The sequence below is a fragment of the Cottoperca gobio genome, chromosome 22 (assembly GCF_900634415.1).
Source record: "Cottoperca gobio chromosome 22, fCotGob3.1, whole genome shotgun sequence".
Classification (NCBI taxonomy): Eukaryota; Metazoa; Chordata; class Actinopteri; order Perciformes; family Bovichtidae; genus Cottoperca; species Cottoperca gobio.
Genome location: NC_041376.1, coordinates 3,563,868 through 3,589,248, shown reverse-complemented (window position 1 = coordinate 3,589,248; position 25,381 = coordinate 3,563,868). Strand labels below are relative to the sequence as shown.

The 25,381-nt window shown below is 43.3% G+C and overlaps 1 protein-coding gene across 5 annotated transcripts; it reads right to left on the bottom strand.

The window, feature by feature from the left end:
- Window positions 1–925: 925 nt before the first annotated feature.
- mgaa (MAX dimerization protein MGA a) lies at window positions 926–23,504 on the bottom strand. Of its 5 annotated transcripts, XM_029460435.1 has the most exons (27): window positions 23,297–23,503; window positions 18,148–19,320; window positions 15,867–17,730; window positions 15,041–15,146; window positions 14,075–14,182; window positions 13,823–13,951; window positions 13,429–13,551; window positions 12,366–13,204; window positions 11,817–12,087; window positions 10,826–10,953; window positions 10,226–10,339; window positions 9,930–10,035; window positions 9,304–9,719; window positions 9,128–9,184; window positions 8,726–9,058; window positions 8,109–8,358; window positions 7,669–8,001; window positions 6,097–6,824; window positions 5,791–5,910; window positions 5,550–5,661; window positions 5,270–5,376; window positions 4,550–4,650; window positions 4,263–4,353; window positions 4,030–4,132; window positions 3,096–3,575; window positions 2,932–3,012; window positions 926–2,677 (listed from the first exon to the last, which is right to left on the bottom strand). In XM_029460435.1, exons 2-27 carry the CDS (start codon window positions 19,242–19,244, stop codon window positions 1,929–1,931), a joined length of 8,946 nt encoding a protein of 2,981 aa, XP_029316295.1. In that variant the 5' UTR covers window positions 19,245–19,320; window positions 23,297–23,503; the 3' UTR covers window positions 926–1,928. The 5 variants fall into 5 exon arrangements, with proteins under 5 accessions (XP_029316295.1, XP_029316294.1, XP_029316293.1 ...); XM_029460434.1 differs by having other exon boundaries at window positions 8,726–9,184; window positions 9,304–9,716; window positions 23,297–23,504; XM_029460433.1 differs by having other exon boundaries at window positions 8,726–9,184; window positions 15,867–17,727; window positions 23,297–23,504.
- Window positions 23,505–25,381: the final 1,877 nt, after the last annotated feature.

The following is a 25,381-nucleotide window of genomic DNA, read 5'->3' as shown; positions in this document are numbered from 1 at the left end:
GAAATACAGGTACTGCTAAAGTCAAGATTATACAAAAATAATAAAAAATACTATAAAACTATAACAAGTAAGTAGGCTACAATATAGCTGCTGTTTCTATTATTTCACCTGCCATAAGAAAACATGAATATTCCTTAAAGGAGGAGACTCTCACCCACTTACAGTTCAAACAATGTGACAAACTATTTCTGTAAATGGCCAGAAAAAGCATTTTCAATAACTGGACCAAAGATGAGCCACATACTGCCGCATCGTGGTACAGGAAAGTCTTTATACGTTCATTTGTTTGTGAATATCCATCTGTATAATGCATTGGACTGCCTGTCTGTAAAGGAAAGTTTTGGAAATTGCAAAACATGAAAATCATTTTAAAGAGAATAATTCAAACCACCTGAATGCAGACAGAAGTAAAATAATTATTTAATATAAATTCAGAAGTATTTCAATGGAACATCAAGAATTCAGCAGTGAACACTAGGGCTGTCAAGCGATTAAACTAATTAATCTGATTAATTAGAAGCTTTGTGATTAATTCATATATCAATATTTGCTGTGAGAGCAGGGGGGGGGGGGTACTGTAGGAGCTCCGTGCTGTCGGAGCAAAAGTCAGGGGCACCTAAGAGCGCGATTAATCTGCGTTAATATCTTTGTTGCGTTATTTTTTCTGTGATTAATTAATCTAAATTAACGCGTTAATTCGACAGCCCTAGTGAATACATTTCGGTTGCTTATTAAAGTTATTTTGACCTTTCTTTACTTCTGTCTGTTTGGATGATACGTTCAGGTGCTATTACGCACATTATAAAAACAAAACTCTAAGTTCTGTGCAGCAACTCTTCTCTTAGGTAATTCAATTTAAAAAGGTCAAACTATAACAATTAAAACAACATTTTGTATGTTTTGTGTTAAAAAAATAATCAGAAAGTCAGGGGTTCGTATTTAAACTTTATTTACGGTATATTAGAGTATATGTAATGTAATGTGAGGCGTCTTCCTACAGACTACATATATTTACATCCGAGGTTCTTTAATACGTACAAAAATACAAATATAAAAAACAAAATCCTCGACCCAACTGTACACTGTACAAACATCAACACAAAGAGAAGCAGCGTCGTCTGAAGTAACAGAGCGCGCTGATGTTTTAAAACATCAGACTGGTCCTTTAATTGTCCTGTGAACACTGAGCAGGTACAGGTGAGCCCAGGTAAGGCTGTAAACAACCTTAGTGTTTTTATTGTTTAAACATGAGCAACTTTTCTACACACAGACTGAACTCGACTCTTTTAATATCCTAAAAAAAAGGAAATACTTTAGTATTTGTACAGCAGCTGCTGCGTTCAGACGTTTAATAAAAACCTTTTCTTGTCAGATGACAGAATATCTGAACATGACCGAAGGAAACTGAAATCATTTCAATGTAAATCCTTGAAATGAGAGACCGTCCGCACTCAACACTCAGCAGGTGTCTGATTCACAACAATTGAAAACATGGACTCAAATTTCTTCCGGCAACATTCTTCCTATGATGAGACGAAAGAGCAACTTCCATGGCAACTGTGAATTGTCAACTTTTCTCCTAAAAGTTGCGCCGGTTGCACGTTGCCACTTTTAGACGGAGCTTTAACTGAAACGCAAGAGGACGTAGCTGAAGAGAGTCAATTCAGAAAACTGTAAAAATAAATAAAAATGTAGTGAACATAATATCTGATCGTCTGTAAACGACCAATGAAACACTCTTAATCGTCGTCAAGGTAACAGCAGGCCGGGCTTCTGATTGGCCCTCAGGTTTGTCAGGTGTTTCTGTTTTACCAGCCACAAACTGTTGCTGAAATGAAGCATAACTAAAACAGCTAATCCGAGCAGCCTGCAGACGACCAATGAGGTTATAACTCCTGCTGTGACATCATCATCAGGCTGTGACATCATCAGCTGGGGGGGTTTCCTCTCAGCCCCAGAGGAACCAGTCTTGGCATCGGCCTCCAGGCCATGCCGCCATCTCTCTTCCCTCCTCCTCCTTCTTCCTCATCACTGCTGGCGGGGTCCGCCTCCTTGTCGGCCCCACCCACCTTCATCTGTAGCAGAGGGGGTGGAGCCAGGACGCCCCCTCCCCCTTTAGTGGCATGTCCAGCCTGCTGTCGTTCGCTTTGTGTCGTCTCCTCAGAGTCTGAGTCTAGCTCCAGGAGCCAGGGGCTGTGAGCGTGTCCCTCCTGCTCCTTGGCGCCGTCCTCTGCTGCCGTGTCCTCAGAGGATGTTTTTCCCGTTGACAGGACGCCGTCTGTCGTGGCTGCGGTGACTGTCTGCTGGTTGAGGAAGACGATCTCATTGAGGAGGGAGGTCAGACTCTCGTCGTCTCGGTTCGCCTCCTCCTGCTGCTGCTGCTGCTGCTCCGCCCCCAGAGGCCCCTCCACCGCTGGGACCTCAGCCAAACGATCAGCACTTGGACCTGGGCACTGAGAGGACGACGGGCCCCGAGTGAAGGGTGGGGACGATGAGGAGCAGGGCTCAGGTGTGGGATCCGCTCGAGATGAAGGCTGACCTGCTGGGACCTGCTGCTGCTGGGAAGGTGGTGGTTGTTGTTGTGTGTGTTGTTGTAGAATTTGTATTTGTTGTGGCTGTTGTTGCATTTGGTATTGTGTAGTTGATGGTTGAACCACCTGCAGCAGGTTGTTTATGTCTGTAAAGGATGAAAACAAAAAGAAGCTGATGTCAGGATGTAAAACCAGAAAACCTTCAATAAGTTCATGAGTCCGGAAGTTAGTTAGTTAATATTGTTACGTCATCTGGTCAGTTAGACTTTTGGTGTTTCAGTCTGGCAGTGGGTTAGTTAGTTAGTTAGTTGAGTTATGTGTGAGGTTATTTGGTTAGTTAGTTGCCTGTGAGGTGTGTGAAGGTGGGGGGGGGGGGGGGTGGAGCTGCTGTAGATCTTACCAGTTGGGGGGTGGGGCAGTGAGGTGATATGGATCTTCTGATTGGTCAGACTGGAAAGGTTGAGGGTGACTGAAGCCACGCCTACGGAAAGGAAGAGGACATGTCATATTTCAAAATAAAAGCATGTTGAGGCAAAGAGCAAAGTGATTGTGAGCGGTCGGTACCTGGCGTAGGAGACGTCTGCAGCACCGCCGGTCCCACCATCATCTGGCTCAGGGTCAGGACCTGTTGCCCCGGCAACGCAGTACCTACCAACTGGAACATAGGCTGAAAGTATGGTGGCTCCGCTGGTTTCTTACTGCGAGACAGGATGTTGGGAACCGTCCTCAGCCTGTCATTCACCACTGATGCATTGTGGGATACACCAAGAGGAACCAGGATGGGCGTCAAAGCCTGCAGGACACTCTGAGGCGGCTGGGCAGGTGTTTGGGCAGGTGTGGCTGCAGGTGTGGCGGTGGGCGGGGCAGACACAGGAGTAGGAGGAGCTTGTGCAGCATGCTGCTTCAGGTTAGAGGATGTGATGACGTCGTCATCAGTCGAGTCTGACAGCTGACCGGCTATTTGACGGCGCTCCTGCTTCTCCACCTTCCTCTGTTTGGACGACAGGTGCTGCAGCTTCCTCTGGATTTTCTGCTTACTTTTACCTGCAGCCACAAACACACACACAGGTTACAGCTCCACCTTTTTGTCAACAGTGTTGAGGATGTGGTCGTGTTGTTTGAATTAACTTTATTGGACAAACAGCACGACTATTCGCATGATTCATCATTTTGACAGACTGTAACAGAGGGTTTAAAAACAAGATAAGCCTAAATCATATGCATCTTTGTAATCATTTCTTCTCTCTTTTTGCATACACACACACACACATCACACACAACTCCCATACCTGACCCCTAATCCCCCCTTTCCCCCTCTGTTCTACCCCGAATAAAATGTTTTAAAATGTAATCTATAAACCATATATTTAGAAACAGCTGTCATTTTTGAAAAAACTGCAGGCAAAACTGTAAATATGATTGTAAAAGTTACTAAAACTATAATAACAATAGAAGCTCCAATAAGAAACATCGTCCCCACCATCACCTGGTGCCTCACCTGATATCTGGGCGATCTCTCTGATGAAGGCGTCTCTCTGCTCAACCAGACAGATCTTCAGACTCTTCAGTCTCGCCTTCTCACTCTGCAGCGTGTGGATCTCCTGATGAGCATGAAAATGTGTTTAAACGTACCTGAGGCTGCAGTTACTAATAAAATAAATAATAATAAAAACTATACTTTGCTTTGTAAGACAAAAATACAATTATAGGCAAACAATGTTAGTTTCTTACCTGCTTGAGTGTCGTTGGAGAGTTTTGGGAGTTCATGACTGAACCGAGAGCTTTGAAGGCGTCTGTGTCGCCCTGAACGCTCAAACTGCTTCTGTGGATAGAAAATAAATCACAGACAACATGTCAGTTTACCCGCCACGGTTTATTCTCAAAGGCCTTTTATTGAAGATCTGATTTACTCCAACAGTCCTCGTTTGTCTTTGACTTAAATATTTACCGAGATATTTTCTTATTGTCCAATATTTTACCAATAAAAACTATTAAAGAAATAAAAGTTCAGTTCTTACTGCGAGTTCCTCATGATCCTCGCCAGCCGCCTCTGAGTCGCGTTCAGCTGACTGCTCTCCTTCACCGTCTCCATGGCAACACTCTGAGCGCCATCCTCCGCCTGACACACACACACACACGGACCAAAGACGACATGTTCACAAACACACACCGCATAAATAAAACATTATCAAACATCAAAAACGTATGAATGAAACAAAGTTTTGTTATTAAAACTGAACTCATTATTATGAAATGTTATTTTAAACGTATCTTCATTTTATAATTCACTTTATGAATGATTTGCATGTTAGGAAAAGTGTGTAAAATGTGTCTTTCTATGATTATTGTGTGCTTATGACATCATTAAAACCCCCAACCCAATTATCTTTTATTCCTTATTTGTATTAAGTATTTGTTTGTTTAGTTTTTTACTGCTAAATTGTATTTTTATTGTTTTACTATATTCATCCGTTAACTATTTTACTAAACTCATGATGATGATTTTATAATTAATGAAAACAAAACACAATTTCATTATGAAAAATAAATAAATCTGCTAAAGTCGCTTTTTAGTAACATTATAAAATTAAAATCTTTTGAACACACTTTTGAAAACAAACAATAAAAATAAAATATAAATCTGTTATTATGAACATTAATGATGTAATATGTTGAATTTTATTCATATATTTTACAGTTTATTTATGTAACAGTTTGTGAACATGAACACTTCATACTTTAGTGACGGGGATGACGTTGGTCGACTTGCTCTCCTCGTCCGCCAAGTCTTCCATCAGCTCGTCCGTGTTGTTCAACAGACCCATCGCCTCCAGCACATTGATGTCTGACCAAACGGGATTAGATCAGAGAAGAAGGCTTCGTATTAAAATAAAACTAATAACTCGACATAAAGGCCCGTCTCGAATATAAGCCTGCTTCATATAAAGGCCTTCTTTCTGCTCCTGACTGATTGATCGTAACATCGTATAAAAGTGTAACAAAGTTCAGTATTCATACCTGTTGTTGGAGTGATGGTGGTGAGGTACATGTCCCTGCTCTTCGTCAGCCTCCTCTTCTTCTCCTGTAGATCAGTCTCGGTTGTCCTCAGCTGCTGGATCAACTTCACCGCCTGCAATAAAAACGCCTGTTTGTCTCCACACTCAACGAACTACAAAACTTGAGATGAGAAATTAAGACTTGTATGAAGGAAGGGAAAGAAGGACATGAATAAAATGACGTGAGTTTAAACATGTGTTACCTTATTCAGTGTGGAGACATTTGAAGTATCTTCCCTCAGTCCCATTTCTCTACTCAGACCTTCAAACAGCTGCCGCAACTTCCCCCGACGCTGCTTCTCCATCGCGTTGTGCAGGTGACGCTGCAGACGAACAACAACACAGAATATAAACAACACTCACAGATGTTTACAGCAGTGTTCAAACGGTAACGGTCCATTTAGTTTGGTTTCCTGTCATGGGATCGTTTCCCCTCTGCTCATAGTTGCAGAAAATAACATATTGTGCGTTTACGATCTGATATAAATATTAATTTAACTTCCTCTTACGTAGTTGATAATCGGCCCCGTCCCTTCTTCGCTGTCCAACTCGTCGCCAAAGTCTGACGAGGTATCCGTCTCGCTGCTCGGCTCCTCCACCTTCACTACATCCACGGACTGCTTCTCCCCGCCCGACTTCTCCGTGGTAGCGTGCCCCGTGTCGTTGTCCACACAGATGATGTCCAGGTCCATCAGTTTGCAGGCCAGCTCCGGTGGGGGGACAAGTGTGACCTCTGTCCTTGGCGATGCTGGAGGAGGAAGTGGGGGTCTGATCCCTGCAGGCGTCTGGGTGGCAGGTTTCTGATGGTCTCCATCAGGATCCACCGGTGCCGCAGACACCGCCACCGTTTTGACCCCGAGCTCGGCCCCCTGGTTCGTAGAGGGTTTGAGGGAGATGAGGTTCATCGGGGTCGCGGCAGTGGGGGGTTGAGGTTGGATGAGGGTGAAGGAGCAGGGTGCTGCCGCCACCTTGGTGGGACCTTTAGCAAAGGTGACGACGATGGGTTCCCTCCTAGACTTAGGGCGGAAGATTTTAAAGGAGCATTTCCCCTTCTGAGACAGAAAGGTGGGGGTTCGGCAGAGAGAGGAGGTGAGGGGGGACACGGAGAATGATTGGAAGCCGGACAGCGAGAAGGGGGAGGAAGAAGAGGAGGAGGAGGGGGTGGGTACTGTGGTCCGAGGTGGTGTTTGGTTACCAACGGGGACGACTGGAGTCTGAAGGGACGCAGCAGGGGACGCTGAGGGGGAGGAGAGAGAGAGAGAGAGAAATTAAAACATCTGATTGGTCGAACACAGAGCTGCTGCTACAAACTGTATTCTAACATTAAGAGAGGAGATTTCTACTGAAGTCAATTTATCTGCAAAACAAACGTCACACTTTCGACGTCTTAAGGAAATGTCGTCTTTCCATACAATGGAAGAAATATCATATATGGTTATGTGTAAACAAGAATTTTGGATTTTGTTGAACACAGTAATTTGGGTGAAGTACTGGCTGATGAGGGGAACTCTGGGTAATTTACAATGCTCCGTATGCATGTGGGGGAGTGGCTCGAGATTGACGCACTGTTCTTTCAATTAAAATATGTCCCAAATATGTTTTATCCTATGGCATCAGACAAATGTAAAAAGTTTCTTTTTATTTATTTAAAATGTTCTAATGTGGTTTTCGTTGTTTGTTTGTCTTCTGTTGCTGTAGTTTTTAATGTAACACTTTTCTTTCTCTTTAAAATCAATAAATATATATTGGTAAAAAGAAGGTGATTCTGCCCTCTAGTGGTAGAAATCACCACCACCACCAGTACTACCACCACTAATACTACATCCACGGTGAAAATACAAAGCAAAAGTCCTGCATTTAAAATGTTACTTAGTATGAAAGTATAATCAGAAAAATGTAAAGTATTAGAAGTATACAAATGTCCCCTGTGACTGTTATATTTTATAAAATTATTATTACTCACGCATTAATGTAAAACAGGATTTTACTGTTGAGCTCATTTTGAACTCGTGATTATTTTCATTATGGAATTATTAGAAATGATTTAGAGGAGCTTCACAGCTTTACACCTGTAGACTCACCTTTCTGAGCAGACGGGTTCGGGATGACTGATCTCAGCTGGCTCAGGGGAACCAGTTGGACCAGTTTACCGTCTGGTGTGCGGTAGTAGTGGCAGCCGGACGCTGTCTGGACCGGCTGCAGCTTCACCCACTTCCCGGAGGAGGGGGACAGAGCGCCGAGGGGCAGAGCGCCGGGGGGCAGAGCGTTGGGGGGCAGAGCGTTGGGGGGCAGAGCGTTGGGGGGCAGAGCTGGTAGAGAATGCGTCCCAGGACAAGAGACCTGACGCATCAGCACCTGAGAGGCTTTAGGAGCCAGACTCTCAGGTGGAGCCCCAGAGCTGCTCACCTGAGAGTCTGAAACACACCAGAGAGAGTTGCTGCTTCACTACAGCTTAACACCAACAACAGGTCCACTGAATAACAGATGTATAAGGTTGTAACATTAAAAAAGATGTGTTTACCTGTGGGTGAAGTTGTGACTGACGGCTGAGATCTGGGCGGGGGGTCGGACACCACAGAGGAAGCCGAGGAGATGGTCGGGGGGGTCGGTCCTGAACTCTGAGGAGGTTTAGAGGGGCATGAAGAAGAAGCTGCTTGCTTCCTGTTGGACCCCACCCGGCCTGTGAGATACGCTGCCAGCCGGTTGGCGGGATGGAGCGCTCCCATCTTCCCCAACTGGATCTTCGCCAGAGGATAGGGTTTCCCATTAACCTGCACAAAAAAAATGAATCAGTTGGAACTCTTTAAGTTTAGACCTGAAAATAAACTGATAAGAGTTGAAGTGTTAACGGAGTTTAGGTTCTGAGTTCCATAAAAATCTCTTCTTCTAATATCCAAGATGCAACGGCAAACATTTAAAACTGTTCCGCTGTTTTTGGAGCTCTGAAATCTTGTCTTTGTGTGCCAGTCAAACGTATATGAAGTGTAAGATTTAAAAGAAAATGAAGCGATACCTGAACCTCAAGCACTATAAGAGGTTTCCGTTATAGTTCATGTGCAGAACGAAGTGTGTGAGTGCGTCTGACAGAAGTATCAGCTCAGGATACATAAATAATACATACATAAATGGCGTTCTCACCTCAATCACGGGATCTGTTCTTCCCGGCTGCTTCGTATTGGCTGAGAGGATGCCGGCGGGGGAGACTCCTGTCAGGAACGGCAGACCCATACTGACCATTATCTCTTTCTTCTTCTTTGATATAATTTCCTCTCTGTTGCTCTCTCTCCCATCATGCACTTGGTGATCTGTTTTTCCCGCCTCCTCCTCAATGTCACCTTCCTCCACCTCTCGCTGCCAATCTTCAAGTGGCTCCGCCTCTTCCGCCCAGTCTTCCTCCTCCACCTCTCGCTGCCAATCTTCAAGTGGCTCCGCCTCTTCCTCCCCGTCTTCCTCCTCGTCTTCCTCTTCCACCTCTCGCTGCCAATCTTCAAGTGGCTCCGCCTCTTCCTCCCCCTCTTCCTCCCAGTCTTCCTCCTCCACCTCTCGCTGCCAATCTTCAATAGACTCCACCTCCATGGCCACCTCTGTCTGGGGTTCCTGCACAAAGACACGGGGGGCGTTCAAAACACCTCAAACAGGCTGTGGACAAACTCACTCCTCCTCCCGCTACATATATAACGTATAACCGTACGCAAGACATTATTAGATTCACCGACCTGCTGTTTTTTCGTCTCCTTCTGCTTGCTCTGTATTTTTGGTCTCCCGTGTCTCGATGGTTTCCCCCCCTCCATATTGGGTCTGGAGATGTGCATCTTGTACTGGATGCAGCGGTCTGCGCCGCTCTCCTCCACAGTCTGACTCATCGGACAGATGAGATACTTTTTGATCCAGAAAGGTTTTTCCAGTTTGTCCCGAGCCATGGCTTTGCACAGCTTCTTCATCAAGATGTTACGGTCGCCCTGCCTCGCCCACTGACACTGCGCCATGATGATGAGGCGCTTCGACGGCGGCTTCAACGGCGGCTTCGACGGCGGCTTCGACGGCGGCTTCGACGGCAGCTCAGCTGGAGGACTTGGGGGCGACTCAGCCGGAGGACTTGGGGGCCGGTCGGCCGGCTGAACTGGATCACCTGCTGAAGAAAAACACAAAATCTGATTTAGTTTTCAATCGCAAACATTACAAACTACATTTCCCAACATGTCTCCAGAGACGCGTTTCATAAAGACAGATCATCTGTTGAACCAGGATTACTTCAGTAAATCAGGACGTTCGGTTTCATAAAGGACGGCTGCTTTATGAAACACCCGTCTCTGCGGGGCTGATGTGAGCTCAGTAAACCTACCTGGTGGAGGAATGGAGAGTTTGGTCTTTGTGTCCTTCAGTGTCAAGTCTCTCCCTTTCAAAGATTTCAGCCGAACTAGTTTAGGCTTTACATCTTTAGGCGTCTCCTGCGGGACCAATATCAGTCAGTCAGTTCACATTTACCGGCACAATATATTCTTTTTTTTGTGGCCTTATTCCAATTTTCCGTCTAAGCTCTTTACATAAAGCCGTGCTACTCTGATTAACGTTAAATGCCCCCATGACGTAAGTCCTGCTTCATATGTGTAAATGTAAAACACAAATTAAAATCGTTACCATTGGCTTTTCACAAGTCTCCGGCAGATCCTTCCTCTTCTGTTTCCTGCTCCTCTTCTTCTCCTCGGTGTAAGCTCTGACTCTGGCACAGCTGCTGTTGTCATCTTCTCTCTCCTGCAAACAAACACAGGGAGAAAAGTTATACATATATTTTGTTGCTGATACTTCTGTACGTTTACTTGTAACAAAGTATTTCTACACTGTGGTATTAATACTTTTACTGAAGTAAAATATCTTAATACTTCTTGTACTGCTGAGATTTTCTTTCTTTTCCAAGTAAACTGAACGTCTTTGGGATTTAGACTAATTCTCATTCTATTTTCTTCATATTTTCTTATTATAAGTCTTTTTTACTTTACATTTATTATCACTATTACTATCTCTTTATCTCTCTATTATTAGAGGTATTTTCTTATGTACATTTACCGTTCAGGAAATGGGCATTGCAACTTAAAAACTGAACTGCTGATCCATGTATGCCATGAACATTTAAATATAAATATATGTAATATAAGTATTAAAATGTCTAAAGCTTGGCTGTATGTACCAGTGGGAACGAAGCCATTAACATCCTGTATCTATGATAAAAACAGTTCTTACAGTGGGGCTGGTCAGAGGTGCTGGTCCAGGGGTGCGGATTGGGTCTGGATCCGAGTCGCCAGCCTCCCTCTTCCACAGTGTACGGACCCGCTCGGCAGGCTGGGAAACGCTGTCCGCCTCCTTCAGGACTACAATTTCACAACCACAGAAAGACAGCAGGTGATCAACAAGGAGGGAGTTTCATTTTTATTGTAACATCCAGTCAGATAAAACTCTTACTCAAACAGCAGGAGCTTTATTTAAATTTAAATGATTAAAATAAAATAAAATAAAATAAAAAAAGTAGTCCTCTTCTCTTCTCCTCGTGCTCTGTACAGCTGCTAGTTAGCTTAGCATAAAGACTGGAAACAGGGTGGAAACCTGGCTCTGTCCAAAAGGTAAAAATCTACCAGCTCCTCTGAAGCTGAATTATAATCATGTTATATCTAATTTGTTTCATCTAAACAAAAAGTGTGAAAATGAGCGTTCACTGGGCCAAAAATATTTTTGGCTCTGAGCAGTTGCTAGGCAACAAGCAGAGACTTCAGGAAGTAGACGAGCCTGGAAAATTATAAATGTCTTTTGACTCTTCAGTTTTTGGTACAGATTATACTTTTATTGTATTATTTTAAGTACTACGGTACCCATGAGCCTCAGCGGCCATTGACTGTGATTGCAGTCAGGAACAAATGCTGCATTCATGTGGTGTTGGAATAATCGTAAAAATGAGTTCCTCACTGGGAAAATGTGTATGAATTCCCCCCAACAAGTCTGTGTTCAGTCAACGGGTTGTTAAAACATTCTGAGCAATAAAATACAACACATCTTCTTCGTCACGTCCACGCTGTTTCCACATTACGACCTAAGTTTATGAATACACTTAAACCGATAGAATGACTTCTCAAGGAGCGCTTGAATGCAGCAATTCTCATCACAACAGCTTTTTAGATTGGATGATTGAACTCTCTCCGATCAGCAGCATTAATAAAGGTGTAGATGGTGGTGCACTTACCGTAGGCCATCTTCATCCTCCTCTTCCTCTTCTTGTTGCTTCCTTGTTGGGTGGGGCTGGAGTCGGAGCCATCCAGGTTCTTGAGGAGGACCACCTTCTGTTTGAGGCAGTTGCAGCCCAGCATGCAGGGAGGCCGGCCGCAGTGGCTGATCCTGGAGCAGTGAGAGAGGCTGGAGCAGATGCAGCCCAGCCTGCAGAACTCATTCATGCAGGGAGGAGCTTGTCTCCGGACCAGCTGGATGGGGGCGGTGGGGTTCTCACTGACGAAACCCTGAGGATAAACCAGAGGAGAGGAGTCAGGGCGCAACACCTGGAACACAGGTACAGTTCCCTTCTTCTCTGCAGATTTTATTTTACTTAAGAACAAAAGTATTATTATCAAAATAAAACAAAGTACAAATGAAGATAATAATATATATTATTCTGCATATTACTAAAATGCATATTATTAATATATATATTAGGGCTGTCACAATATTAGGTTTTCACTGCACAATTATCGTCAGAATTTATATTTCTCAGGTCTTCCTCACAGTACTGATCTCTTACCTTTAGTGTGAAGAGTGACGTCAATGCGATGGAGGCCCTCTCCTCAGTGATGCTGGTCCGGGGTAGGCCGTCCCACACCACGCCATCTTCCAGGTTCTTCTGTCTGAGCAGAGCTCGGGTCATCACGGGCATGCCGTCCTTCCTGCAGGGTTCAGTGCTTTGATCCACGGCAGTCCTCAGCTCAGAGTCCGACTCCACCGGGGCCATGTCCTCTGAGACGCCAGGCGGCGGGGTCCTGGGCTTGTGTGGGCTGAGGGTCTGGGACGAGGGCTTGAGTTTGAGCATCTTCCTCTGCTTGGGTTGAGAAGATAAAGTGACTGGTCGTGTGGGGCCGAATCGGACTTTCAGGTGGTCTTTCTTTGATTTTTGAGGTTCAGTGATGGGTGCTGTGTGCTCTGATGAAGGGGGGGCTGCTGGGTTCAGGACTGCAGGTTTTTTAGGGACCGGGTTTGATTCAGCTGGACTGAGTGCAGGTGTTGAACCTGGAGCTGGTTCTGCTTTGGGTTTAATGTTTTTTGGAACTTTCAGTTTCAGCTTTTCTTTCTTGGATGTTTTGGTCTCTCTGAGGGAGAGTTTGGGTCTCTTGGAGGGGGGGATGAATCCAGAAATGAGGTCTGAGGTGGGGGAGCTGGCGGTCTGTTTCTTCAGGACGCTGTCAAGGGTTCGGACGTAACTGGTGCTCCTCGCTGGCAGATCGTACACGATCGGCTCCACTAGAGGCTGAGAGAAGCTGTCGGCTCGCTCATCGATCAGCTTCCCTTCACTCTCCAGATACTCGTCCAACATATCGCTGCAGAACGCAGACAGGTTCTTCTTTGGCAGATCTGAACTGGGACCAGCTGTAGGTGGCAAGACAAAGACAAGATTTAACAAAAATGTCCTGATGCGATTCTTTCTGTCGGATTGGCAAATTTGCATCATTGCATTGACATTATCTAATTGTGCCGGACGACAAATTTGCTTTGTGTTTGGTCTGAACGCACCATTGGGCTGCAAGTAACGATTAACCATTAAGTCTTCTGCAAATAGTTTTCTTGATAATTGTTTTCAAAACTGTAATTACCTTCAGGTTTGGTTGGTGTCGGAGTGGACGGAGCCTCTGTTGGAGTGAATTTCTCTCGCCAACCTTTAATCTGAGTCACATCTGTTGTTTTTCCTGTTCTGGACACAAACGCTGCAGAAACACCTGGAGACCAAGAACATCAGAAAGTTACTCAGAGCGGACAGATCTCAACCGTTGAGATGAGCAATACTTCTACAGCATAAATGTTCTTAACATGTTCTTCATCTACTTTAATGGGAAATCATGGTGTACAGAACTGATTCATGTTGCATGTATGTTGTTTATGACAGAATCAAATCTGATATCAAATTTCAGCTTTTCAGGAGTATTTGTGAAAAACCATAAACTTTCATCTTTATCTAAACCTGAGTACGGTTGGTATGAAGGTATTGACCTTGAGGTGGTGGCAGCTTCTTGGCCAGCGGCTCCAGAGAGACTCCAGGAGGAGGGACAGGCAGACGGACTCCCAGGTACTGAAGGTCTATGGCCAGAGTCGTATCCAGCAGGCTCATCTTCAGACCAACTAAGTTCACAGGGAAAAACACAATTTTTCAGAATAACTATTACTTACATTGTCATATAAAGTAGTATACATATTTTTTACATATATTTATATATTTATTTCTCTGACTACAGTCGTACGTACCTTCCTGCAGCACAGGGTGGATCACCTGTCTGTGTCTCAGCAGCTTTAAGTCTCTCAGAAGAATCTTCTCAAAGGCAGTGATCTTCACCAAACCCTCTGCTGTCTCTACTGAACATAAATGTCATAATGTCCATTATGTTTTCATTAAACAAATGTTCACACCGTTTTGAGCTTGTTGAAATGTCCAGAACGTGGTTAGCTTAGCGAAGTACAAACAGTCGAAGCTGGGGGAAACAGCTACCCAGCGCAGACATAAAACCACTAATATAACCAATGTTATATTAGGTTTTTATAGCTATTTATCTAGTTCCTATTAGAGTAAGCTAGCTAGCTAGAGTAGCTGTTGGCTACTAATTTGTGTTTATCTTAAATTAGCTATTAGATCCTGTTAGCTTGGATGACCTTCTAGGTCCAGTTAGCTTAGAGCCAGCTATTAGTTCTTGTTAGCTTAGCGTTATTTCCTAAGTCCAATTAGGCACGAATTATCTTCGACTCTGCATTTAACCCATTCTAGTATAAGGAACAGAGTGCAGCTACTTTACAGCGCCCTGGGAGCAGTGTGGTGGTCTAGTGCCTTGCTCAAGGGCACCTCGGCAGTGCCTAGGAGGTGGACTGGTACCTCTCCAGGTACCAGTCCACACTCCATACTTGGTAATATCCTAACATATTGGATAGAGTTCATTTAGGGTCAGCTTCTGGGTTCAATTAGCTTAGAGTTAGCTTCTAGTCCTGTAAGGTTTGAGTTAGCCTCTAGTTCCTGTTAGTTTGTAAGTCCTATAGTTTTTTCCCTTGCTTCCAGTATGTTTGCTAAGCTAGGATACACACATTCTGGACCTATCTCTGTACTGGATGCACATATTAAACTGATATCCATATTCTTATTCTACCATTTAAAATGTGGATATTAAACCAATAAATGGTAAATATAGTATGACTTCAATAACATGATCATTTCTGTGCTGTTACCGTTCTCAGGTGCGTCAGCAATTTGTTGCAGGGGACCTTCAGGTGTCGTCTGAGGCTGTGAGACCGTTCCATCAGAGGAGTCCGCAATGTGAAGTTTGAGGGCCTCCTGAAATATGAATTTGTTTTTATATTTTCTGTGAAGTAGTTAGACAATATATTATAATAAAGACCATTGGTCTAAAGTTCTGCTGGTGTCAATAGAGGCTCCATTACACCTCATAACAGGAACTTACTAGACAAAAGGAAAAATATGCTGGTAATATAGCCAGGCCTCCTTTGGGAGATGAAACACTTCTGAATCTTAGCCTTGTTAGCATCACAGCACATATTTCTTTATACAAGTGTGTGACAGCCTGGCCATAGTTGTATTATAAGAACTGGGTGCCAGACTTAAAGATGGCGGCCAGTTAGGGCAGACATTTGGTCAACCCTGTTGATCAAGGGATTCGTGTGGCATGCCCGCAGGATGGGAGTACATTTCACTCCTCTCTCATAACATTGTTAGATGCGCAGAAAGTATTGATGCTGGGTGTCCATATTTGAACAGAAACAAATATGGAGTTGTTGTATGCCAGTGGTGCATTTTGGACTTTATATTTAATTCGATATTCAAGTTATCCATATTTAGATATCCTAGGACAAATTATTGCATCACATGGACTATAAAGGTCTAATGTATGTTTTTTTATGTATGGAGTTCTGTGGACTGCAATGTTTAATGTGTATTTTTAAATGTGGACCACAGGAAGAACAGGTGTGCTTTTTAATCGGGACCTATAATACAAAAACATAACATGAAAACAGATTACATTGTATTTAGTTTTACCTTTGATGTAAATGAGATAAATAACTGCTCCTCCACTTCCTCCAGGCTGGGCTGCATTCTAGCGTGCGTGGAGGCATCTATCTCCTGATCTATATCCGCAATCTTTCGCTGCCGGGACATCTTTTTGCGCTTGCAGGGTTTGTTGGCTGGGTTTGGTTGCACCTGCTGAGAAGGCTCATGTTCATTTGCTTCTACTGTACATGGAGTTGGGCAGGAAACAGCCAATGCCTCTGTGTTTGAAAACTCTACCCCCATCCCAAGGTCATGATCGCTGGAGAAAAAGTGCACAAGGTCGGCAATTGAAGGCGTAGGTGACAATCCGTCTCCATCTAATGAAGAAAAGGTTGGAGACAGCGGCAACTGAAGCGCGAGGGGGGAATATTCGTCAGGGAAGGGCAGCGGCTGTTCGTTTTCTTGAAATGATGGAGTGGCATCAAGGGGAGCCATGGATGTGGAGATCTTAATAGCCTGTGGTTCAGGGTGGGGGGGAGTTTGGGAAGGCAACACAGGTGATGTAACAGATGCTAAAGGAAGAATGTGTGGTGTGGGCTGAAATGTTGTGAATGAAGTGTCTATGTACGGCTTAGGTAAAGGTAACACTGTATGCCATTGAAACACAGATGCTTCGCTGTGATGCAACTCTTCAGGAGATACTGCTTGGGGAGTTGCCTCAGAAGTAGTGTAGTCAAGTTCTAAAGCTAACGAGATGGGCAGGGAAGGTAAAGGTTCTGGAGACCTTGCAGGTGACATATCTTCGAAACCAAATGGAGAACACTCAGGATCAGGTAGCAAAGAATCAGACTTCTTAATTGGCGAGTCTGAAGGTAGTGTGGAAGACTCAGTGCAAGTTGGTATTTGTGGTGAGTTCCGGTCAGGTAACACTGTGTCAAGGGGTGGTGACAAAATGGTAGAAGCAGAAGAGGTAGCAAGAGTTGAGGAAATGGTGGATATAGATGTCCCAAGGGTACAAAATGGCTGATCTAAGTTGGGTAACACTGGTGTACCATTTCGTCTCTCTGGGCCTGTGCTTTCAGCAACTGAAACAGAAGCCATGAAATCATCAGTTCTTAGGTTGTTTGGATCTTTAGTAGCATTAGTACCTGGACATGATGGACTGGAAAGCTTATGGGAGGTTTCAACTGTTTGTCCAGTAACATTTAAAACTATTTCATCTGGATGAAGATGTGCACCAGTATGTCCGGAGGCCTGGATGTCGGATTTTGGGATATCACTGGTGTGGTCCTTCGAGGGACCAATTGCTTTGCTGGAGTGATCAGAAGGTGGACATTTAGGAGCTGCAGCAGAACTCTGTGAATCAGACAGAATCTCAGATGGGAGTGCTGGGGCAGGATAGTCCAGCTTGCTCTTGGCCATTTTAGATTTTGTCGAATGCTGTTTCAAAAAAAGAGCGAGAGCTGGCAGAGGCAGAGGCGCTGGTCGTTTTTGCTGCTTTACTTTTACTTCTGATGGAGCTTTGGGCTTACGTTGGTGGTCTGATTCCACAGAGGAGTTCTGGGACACTTCTGGAGCAGCATTATTGAACTCAGAACAATCAATACTTACATTGTCTTTGCAGTTCAATGAATTCAAAAGGTCCTTATTCTCCTCAACTTTCTTCTTTGTTACAACCGTTTCACATTTCTTTGCCGGTGATGTTTCGCTTTGTGTTTTGACAGATTTACTGTCCTTTTTGGGAACATCTTGTTCATTGCTTTTCAAAGCTGGGGTTTTAGTGTTGGTTTGTGCAGTTATGTGAGAGGTGCTGTTATTGGTGCCCATCTGCTCCAGGTTGCATCTATGCAGTGAAACATGAGCCTCCCGAATAAGTTCTGAAAATAACTTCTGAGCTGGAAGTGAATTGCTGCTAAAGGAAATGAAACAACAAAAACATTGACATTAATGTCATCAGTATAATAGTGTAATTGATGACATGATATACTTTAGAACTAAACTATGACATGCTATCTGTTAAACAAGGAACAAGACAATAGGTTATTTGTGTTGCAGATTAGGTACTATTTTATGGATAATTACTAAGACAATAATCCTAACCCATGTGATTGGGTAAAAGGGCTAAGTTACTGTATATGTAGCCACATTTGGTGAAGAGTAGAGGAAGTACAAGAGATGTAGTAGCTAACAAAATACCATCAGGTCATAAAGGTGCATAGCCATGGACATTTACAAGTGGTCTTCATTCTTGTACTCTCTTGCAAACTTGACATTTGGTACAAAGAATTTGAAAAGCATGCCATCTTTGTTGTCAAAGTGGAACTCTTACCATTCCCCGGTGACATTTGCAGCCGATTGATCTTCGTTTGTAGTGGAATTCTTCTGGAGGTCACCTGAACCCGAAGGCTTTGCCTCCACTGCTTTTGAGCTTCTAGGTTTATGGTTAGCGAGCAAAGACTTCAAGCTCTTCTTCACAGCATGTTGCTCGTTGGTTGTTGTGCCTCCATCTTTGTTCGAGTCTTTAACAGAGTTCAATTTCTGCTTTAGGCCCCACAAACTGGAGCCCTCCTCCTTCAGTCCTTTAGCAAATGGATTGTAGTCGACTTTAAGCTGAGAAAGCCTTGAATTCTGGTAAGCAGTGACTGCCATGAACTCAGTCTGGGGGAAAGTGAATGTGACAACACTGGGACCATTTAGATTTATGTCTTTAGCAGCGTTGTCAGTTTGGACCACGTGCAGTTGTGGCAAGTAGCGGTGCATTGGATGCAGAATGGTGTTCTCCCCTTGTTCTGAGACGTTATTTGTGAGCTTCAGTTTGTAAAAGGACACTGGATTTTGCATCCAGTGTTGTCCCATTGATGGAGACTCTGGATGAGCGAATGGTTGACTCTTACCATGACACTCTGCCTTTCCAGCAACTTGCCAGCTGTTGCCGGTCCACTTGTAACAACTGTTGTCTAAAAGTTGAATGTCCATCATCAAAGAGTACTTCTTAGATGGCTGCAAGCCGGAGATGCGAAAGCGGCAGTAAGGGAACATCCTGCTGCCTTGTTGAGTCACAATCATCTCTGTTTTGCATCTGAAAAACTCGTTCCACATGCTATTGTTATCCAGTACAACTTTGATGCCTTTGCAGATGCTATCAGGTGACAGGTTTTCCGGCTGAGGTTTTGAACTAGTGGGATGTTTCACAGCAGGAAGTCCACCACAATTCCTCATGGGTTCTTCTGATGGGTACATGTTGGGTTTACCCATATATGCCTCTTCATTGGTTACACGGATGCTTTGTTCCATACCGCCTTCGCTCGCCTTCCCTGGTTTCAGAACAATAAAGCGAGCAGGTGGATGGTCTGCGGCAGGTGCCGCAACAGGGGTGGTTGCCCCTTCCTGATGGAATACCATTCCTTTCTGCTTCTTAGAAGCCATGAACAGGTCCCAGACATCTAATAAGGCAGGAGGATCCCACTTTTTATTTATCTGTTCAACAGTTCAAGACAGCATCCTGAAAAACAAAGATTATAAACTTTGTTAATTTGACAGTGTGCACGTCATTAAAGAAAAGACTGAGGCAAGGCCAAAATGTCATGCTTTTATTCATATTGCTCATTCTGGTGGTATTTTGCCTGTAGGAAATTTGTATTGATCCTTTCCTAATAAAGATAACCTCAAACTTCTTCAACATAGAGCTACAGGAGGCCATAGCCATATTATAGGGTTATATTATCAACATCAATTGGTTAATATACTGTGTGTGTCCCTAAGTTTGGTAAATAGCTCTTAGCTGTGAAATTGGTTCTAGCATATTCAAAACACTGTATTGATTTAGCCTTTCACTGTGAATCCCATTGTTGAAACGCACCCTTGCATTACCAACATATTCAGGACAAGAACAAGAGGGATATGTAGTTGTGTGCTAATGTAAGAGTCAACCTTCTTTTACATGTTCAGCTCTAAAACCGCTCTGCACTGGCTGTGTCGTTGTTTTCCTATGGAGAGAGCGGTGCCGCCCGACTAGGCTCGAGCGCTACCCTTAGCATTGTGAACTGATCAAAAATGCCGCAGAGCACAGCTTCAAATGATTTCAACTTTGACCTCGATTACCACTGACCTTTCGTCGCTCAACCAAAGAGCCGTAAGTAATGTAGCCACAGGCAGTGCAGGGGAGGTAACCATTGAAACTAAACTAAACTAAACAGCTGCCTTCAGAGCAAGTCTCTGCGCCCTACCTTGTGGTGAGCGCCCAGCAAATTTCCAATCATGTGAAGGCAGTTTTACGACGTAGCAAGAGACCATACACATGTAGCCAGTTAATCTACACCAAAACTACAACCTGTAGCTGACATGTGTCTAATACATCATGAAGAAAGTGGAAGAAGGACTCAGTAATCTACTGCTTTTCATACATCTAGAAAATGTAAGAATGTATGTAAATATTATTAACTTGCCGATTGATTGTATGGCAATAGATCGTGTGCATGTGACGTCACGCTTATTTCCCAACCCGGAATTCAGCCATGTTGGATGATATACACAACCAAGACGGCGCCCGTTCACGTGAGTTGCTGCAACGCTTCGTAATTTTCTTTGTATTTAAACGTCTAAGATTGAAAAAAAATCTTGTGCGCAATGTATACTTGTGGTCATGATGCTACTCGTGACCCAGAGAAACGGTTCTTTAGATTTCCTACAATCATCAAAAACAACGATCCACAAAAGAGGGATGAATTACTGTCTACCGAACGCCGTACGCTGGTTTAGCAACATAACTCGTGAGGATTTAACAGAAGAAGAAGCACAATTCACCCGTGTGTGTGTGGCATCCACTTTATATCTGGTAAGAGCTCATGCTAAAGCTATGTTTTCAATGTTTACGTTAAACATTTGTGCTTATGATATACCCGAACACTGTAAGACCTTACTTCTCCATATCGCTGTCTGGTAAATAAGGCACTTTCTTTACATGTGATGCCATTTGCTCTTTTCTTCTGTGTATGTTTTTGTTTGGCTTATTCTTGAGACTACTTCACTTGTGAAAAGCAAAGCACCAATGTGAGAACATGCTTCGCTTAATCCAGCCATACAATCACAGTGTGCGAGGATAACATCGCCGCTCTTCTCACTCACAAACCACGGCTTGAGCGGTGTATCTCGAGCTCTTTGAGAGTGATTTACACGGGCATGGACGAGCACCCTGTCATCTTTCACTGGTTTGGTAAGAAGACTACCAACCCAGCCAGAAACAAAGACATTATAAGCATCTAAGCTCTTGTATGCCTTCATTTGTGCGTTGGTTGCCCACGACGTTTGTAGCACAAGGTCGTTCACAATATCCGGATATTCAATCGGCGGTAATGAATCTAAATCCTCAATATAATCCGACGGCTTTAGCGTGTACGGGTCAAGGCTGCAAATTTGGACTTTTTCTCTGAATCTTGTCTTTGCAGAGGACTCCAGAGAGTCACAATACTTTGAAGAAGTCGGAGTTGTATTGTTGTTGTTCGCTTTAGACGCCATTGTTGATTTGTTTTTCATCCAAAATGGCGTCACACGCATACGTCACACAGTTTTGTCACGTGTTTGCACACTACCTATTGTCTTTTGTATTTTTTGGAAAAACATTTATGCATCTGTAAACTGTAAACGTAAAAAAAAGTGTTGTTGCAAAAATTAGACTAACATGCAATATTGGCAACATTTACATAACATGGGGCATTCAGGTGGGTAGCACATGCAGCAGTTTCAGCTAGATGTGAAGATAGGCAACTGTTTGCTAACGTGTTAAACTCACAACAGAGCCCTGCTACATCCCCCTATCATGTACATGATAGAGTTTGATTTAAAGTCATTACGCTTCCTAGTGACCAGTTATTCCACGCAGTTTTATATAGTGTTTTGTACAGATATTTTGCAACACAAAACTCTTATGTATTCACAAGTATTGTATGTACCATAGCCTGATATATATTCTATCTCTGAGTCATAGAGCTCCATTGTTGTCCAAAAACTATTGAAAACACATCAATAAGCCTAACTGTTGCACTGGGTGACATGCTCTTCATTACCATGAACACAATGTAGTTAATGACTGTAGCCTTTACTGAGTGATACTTGGATGAGGATCCAGAGAAAGATATCAATACACTTGATTATTGCGATATTATGTTTTGTAGTACTGCATTGATTCTGAAAAACCCTATTGATATTTAATAAATAGTTTACATGCAAAGATTTGTGGCACAGTGGTTCCTTTTGTGTTTTGTTTAATAAAATATGGACGTCTCTGTGACGTCACCTTTTTGAAGAGCCGTTGTGAAGGTCAAAGTGGGCGACTCTAGCCGTTGTCATCTTGGCAGTGACAACACTGTCTAACTACCGGCTAATATAATATTGGGCATTGTCGGTGAAATTGAAACAGGCCCTGGTGATGACCAGGGCAGACAGCAAGCGGTAAGTGACCAGAGAAGGAGAAGCTGTCACTCAAAGCAATCACAGCCCAAATAATGGGTAACTTTAAGCATTACTGTAATTTAAACGGATGAGTTGTATATAAAAATTCATCACCAGTTCCGTTGTCATAAATACAGAACTTAGCGATAGAAACCAAAACCGTTTTTTGTACAAGGCTGTAAACATGTTTATTTATTCTGTAAAGTTGGGCATTTTAACATGGGGGTCTATGGGCATTGCTCCCTTTTGGAGCCCGCCTCAAGTGGCCATTCAAAGAACTGCAGTTTTTGGCACTTCAATGCTCTGCCCGGAGTTTGACGCTTGGTTAAAACCCCCGACTGCTTGATGGCAGTGTTGTTATCTATCTTCAGCCATTTTGACTCTTCCACTCCAACGTAACACCATAAACTGAGACAGGAAATAGTGAAAGGGTGAAAAAGTTAACTATTTTTTTTTACTTTATGCACATGGGGTTGTTCTTTACACTATGAGTTTTCCTAAAATTTGATTTAAATCGCCATATATCGATGGCGACATAACAGTATCGCAATACATCGCCTTGCTAACAGTATCGCAATACATCGCAATTTATTGAATAATAACCCCTGTATCACGATATGTCTCGTATCACGATATGTCTCGTATCGCCAGATTCTTGCCAATACACAGCCCTAGTAATTGTATCAGAATACATTTTGAAAGTAACTCTGCCAACCCTGATTATTACACTGATCAATGTGACGTGTTGCCATATAGCGGCCTGCAAACCTAACTAATAAAACATCAATAATTTGTTAAGATAAATTAAGGAAAACTGCTCTTGTAACAATAAACAACCATCTCTGATTAGTTTCCTCTTGATATGTTTAACTTTGAATGCATAGGATCAAATGTGGTCCTTACTGTAGCTAGCTAACAGCAGCAGGCCTGATGCTGAGCACAGTAATGGCTTCCCATTTAACACCATACCTCACGTACGGTCTGTATGGACCCACTACGACCATGTGCAAAACTAACGGCACACGGATTACCTTCTGCGTGGTCCAACTGATCAAGTATTTCGACGGTGTAACATTAATCCGAGCGTTATCGTCTGTTTTCCGTCGTATAAACCAGGTCGACATCGTAGATGTTTTTTAACTGAGGGGGGAAAAATGCATGCGGTGTCCTTGCACTGAAACGTCACCGCCCGTCCTCGTCTTCTCCGGTACTGCGCAGTCTCGGACGCCATTTTGCTGCCGCCACCTGGTTCAAAACTCGTCCCAGTTGATCTCAGCACCGACACCGGAGGATATACTGTCCGTTATCTGCGGGGGAACAGCGGTGGAGCAGCGGGATGGTGTATTCTGTTCTGTAGCATTTTCTCGACCTGTTGGACTATTTACTGGAATATTTAAATCGCCTGAGGCTGAAGACCGACGCTACGACCGGTTGTTAGATAGACAGATGTCTTGCTGATGGTTGCCTCCTGTTTACCTCCGTCACACTGGGATATCATTGAATCCTAAAATACAGTAAAATGGACTCTTAATAGAGAAGCTGGTGGGAATGTGTCCATTATAACAGCTAGAGCTGTAAGGTCAAAGCTATTACAAAATATGGGAAACCTATTACAGTCAGATTTAAAATGGATATCATGGAAGAGTTTAGCTAATGTCGATGGGATTTATTTAAAGATCAGAATGGCTTTAAATTGAATACATTATGTAGTTAAACCTACGAGTTTATAACCCAACATGGCGGAGAAACGGTTAACTTTGGTTGTGAATTCATGTCGCCTTATCACACCCAAGTTGGCTTAGCTTCTTCTTTGTTATGGACTGATTGATGGTGGCGTTTCCCAACATATTTTTACATATATATAGTTTTACTTTTGAGATACGTGAGACTCGTGAAACTGAATCCCGTATTTCACTGCTCATGTCCGGCCACGGTTCAGACCGTCGCGGCAGCGGAGAGTCGGAGTCCATGATGTTTTCACCGAGCTAGAAGCCAGTTGAGAGCCGGAACGAAAGCGTAAATGTCGGCGTTATTTTTGCACCTGGCTCGTCTTTATATAACAATATGGATACACACACACACACACCCACACACACACCGAGGGGGAAGTGATACGTGTGAATGTCGATGAGGGATATGGTTGGATACACGAACCGCAGAGGAGAAATCGATCCCACTGTAACAAACAAAGGGCTTCAGCCATGATGAATCTGCTGGTTGTTGTATAAATGGCCGTTTTTAACCGAACTAACATTACATAATTCAAAAGACGAACACGATATACGATTTCATACAGATGGTACATAACCAGCTAGTTACATACTTTATTACGTAACAAAAAAAACTATATTAAAGTGACGTAATGGACGTTAAACCGCCCTCGCTTTATTTACATTTAACGTTAGGCTGCGCGTGCATGTATAGTGCTGCAAAGGCGCGGAATACAGCGCATGCGCAATGAGAACACTGATGGAATTCTAACTCTTAATTGTTGTATTTCTTATTTATCATCTGCTACATTCTACATCGTCCTCGTTCTGCATGCTGATATATGGAGGTAAATGCATCTACTAAACTGACACTATTCTAGGCTAGAGAACCAGCTAGATAGCCGGTGTGCGGTTAGCCAGGTAACTGTCAGCTGATGCTAATAAGAGCAAACCAAGACCGTCCTGATCAGGTCAAATATTAAAATCAATAAATCCACGTGAGCTCTTACTTGATCGTCCTGCAGGGTGTGTGTGTTTTATAATAAATTGCATGTATATAGCCCAAAGCGCAAATCACACATTTACCTCAAGGGCTTTGATAAAGATGTGTTAAATAAATGTTGTTGCAGTGGTGCAAAGTAACTAAAGGCATGTATACAAGTATTGTACTTAAGTACAATTTAAAAATACTCTTACTTCATTTTAGTGTTTTCATTTTACGTTTCTTTCTATTTCAAATCTCAAAGGGAAATATTGTACTTTTTACTTCACTGCATTTATTTGATGACTTTAGTCACTTGAAATACAATGCATTGCTATACATTAAAATTGAACCACCCAAACATCTTTTTTTTAAATTAATAAAAGATCTATTGCAGCTAGCTACTACATTTAAATGGATCATTC

Coding starts and splice junctions, on each gene's coding strand:
- mgaa (XM_029460431.1), bottom strand. CDS start 19,244: ATGGCTTCTAAGAAGCAGAAAGGAATGGTATTCCATCAGGAAGGGGCA. Junction 13,952..14,074: donor CCACCCTGTGCTGCAGGAAG/GTACGTACGACT, acceptor CTGTGAACTTAG/TTGGTCTGAAGATGAGCCTG. Junction 9,185..9,303: donor AGGAGACGAAAAAACAGCAG/GTCGGTGAATCT, acceptor GTCTTTGTGCAG/GAACCCCAGACAGAGGTGGC.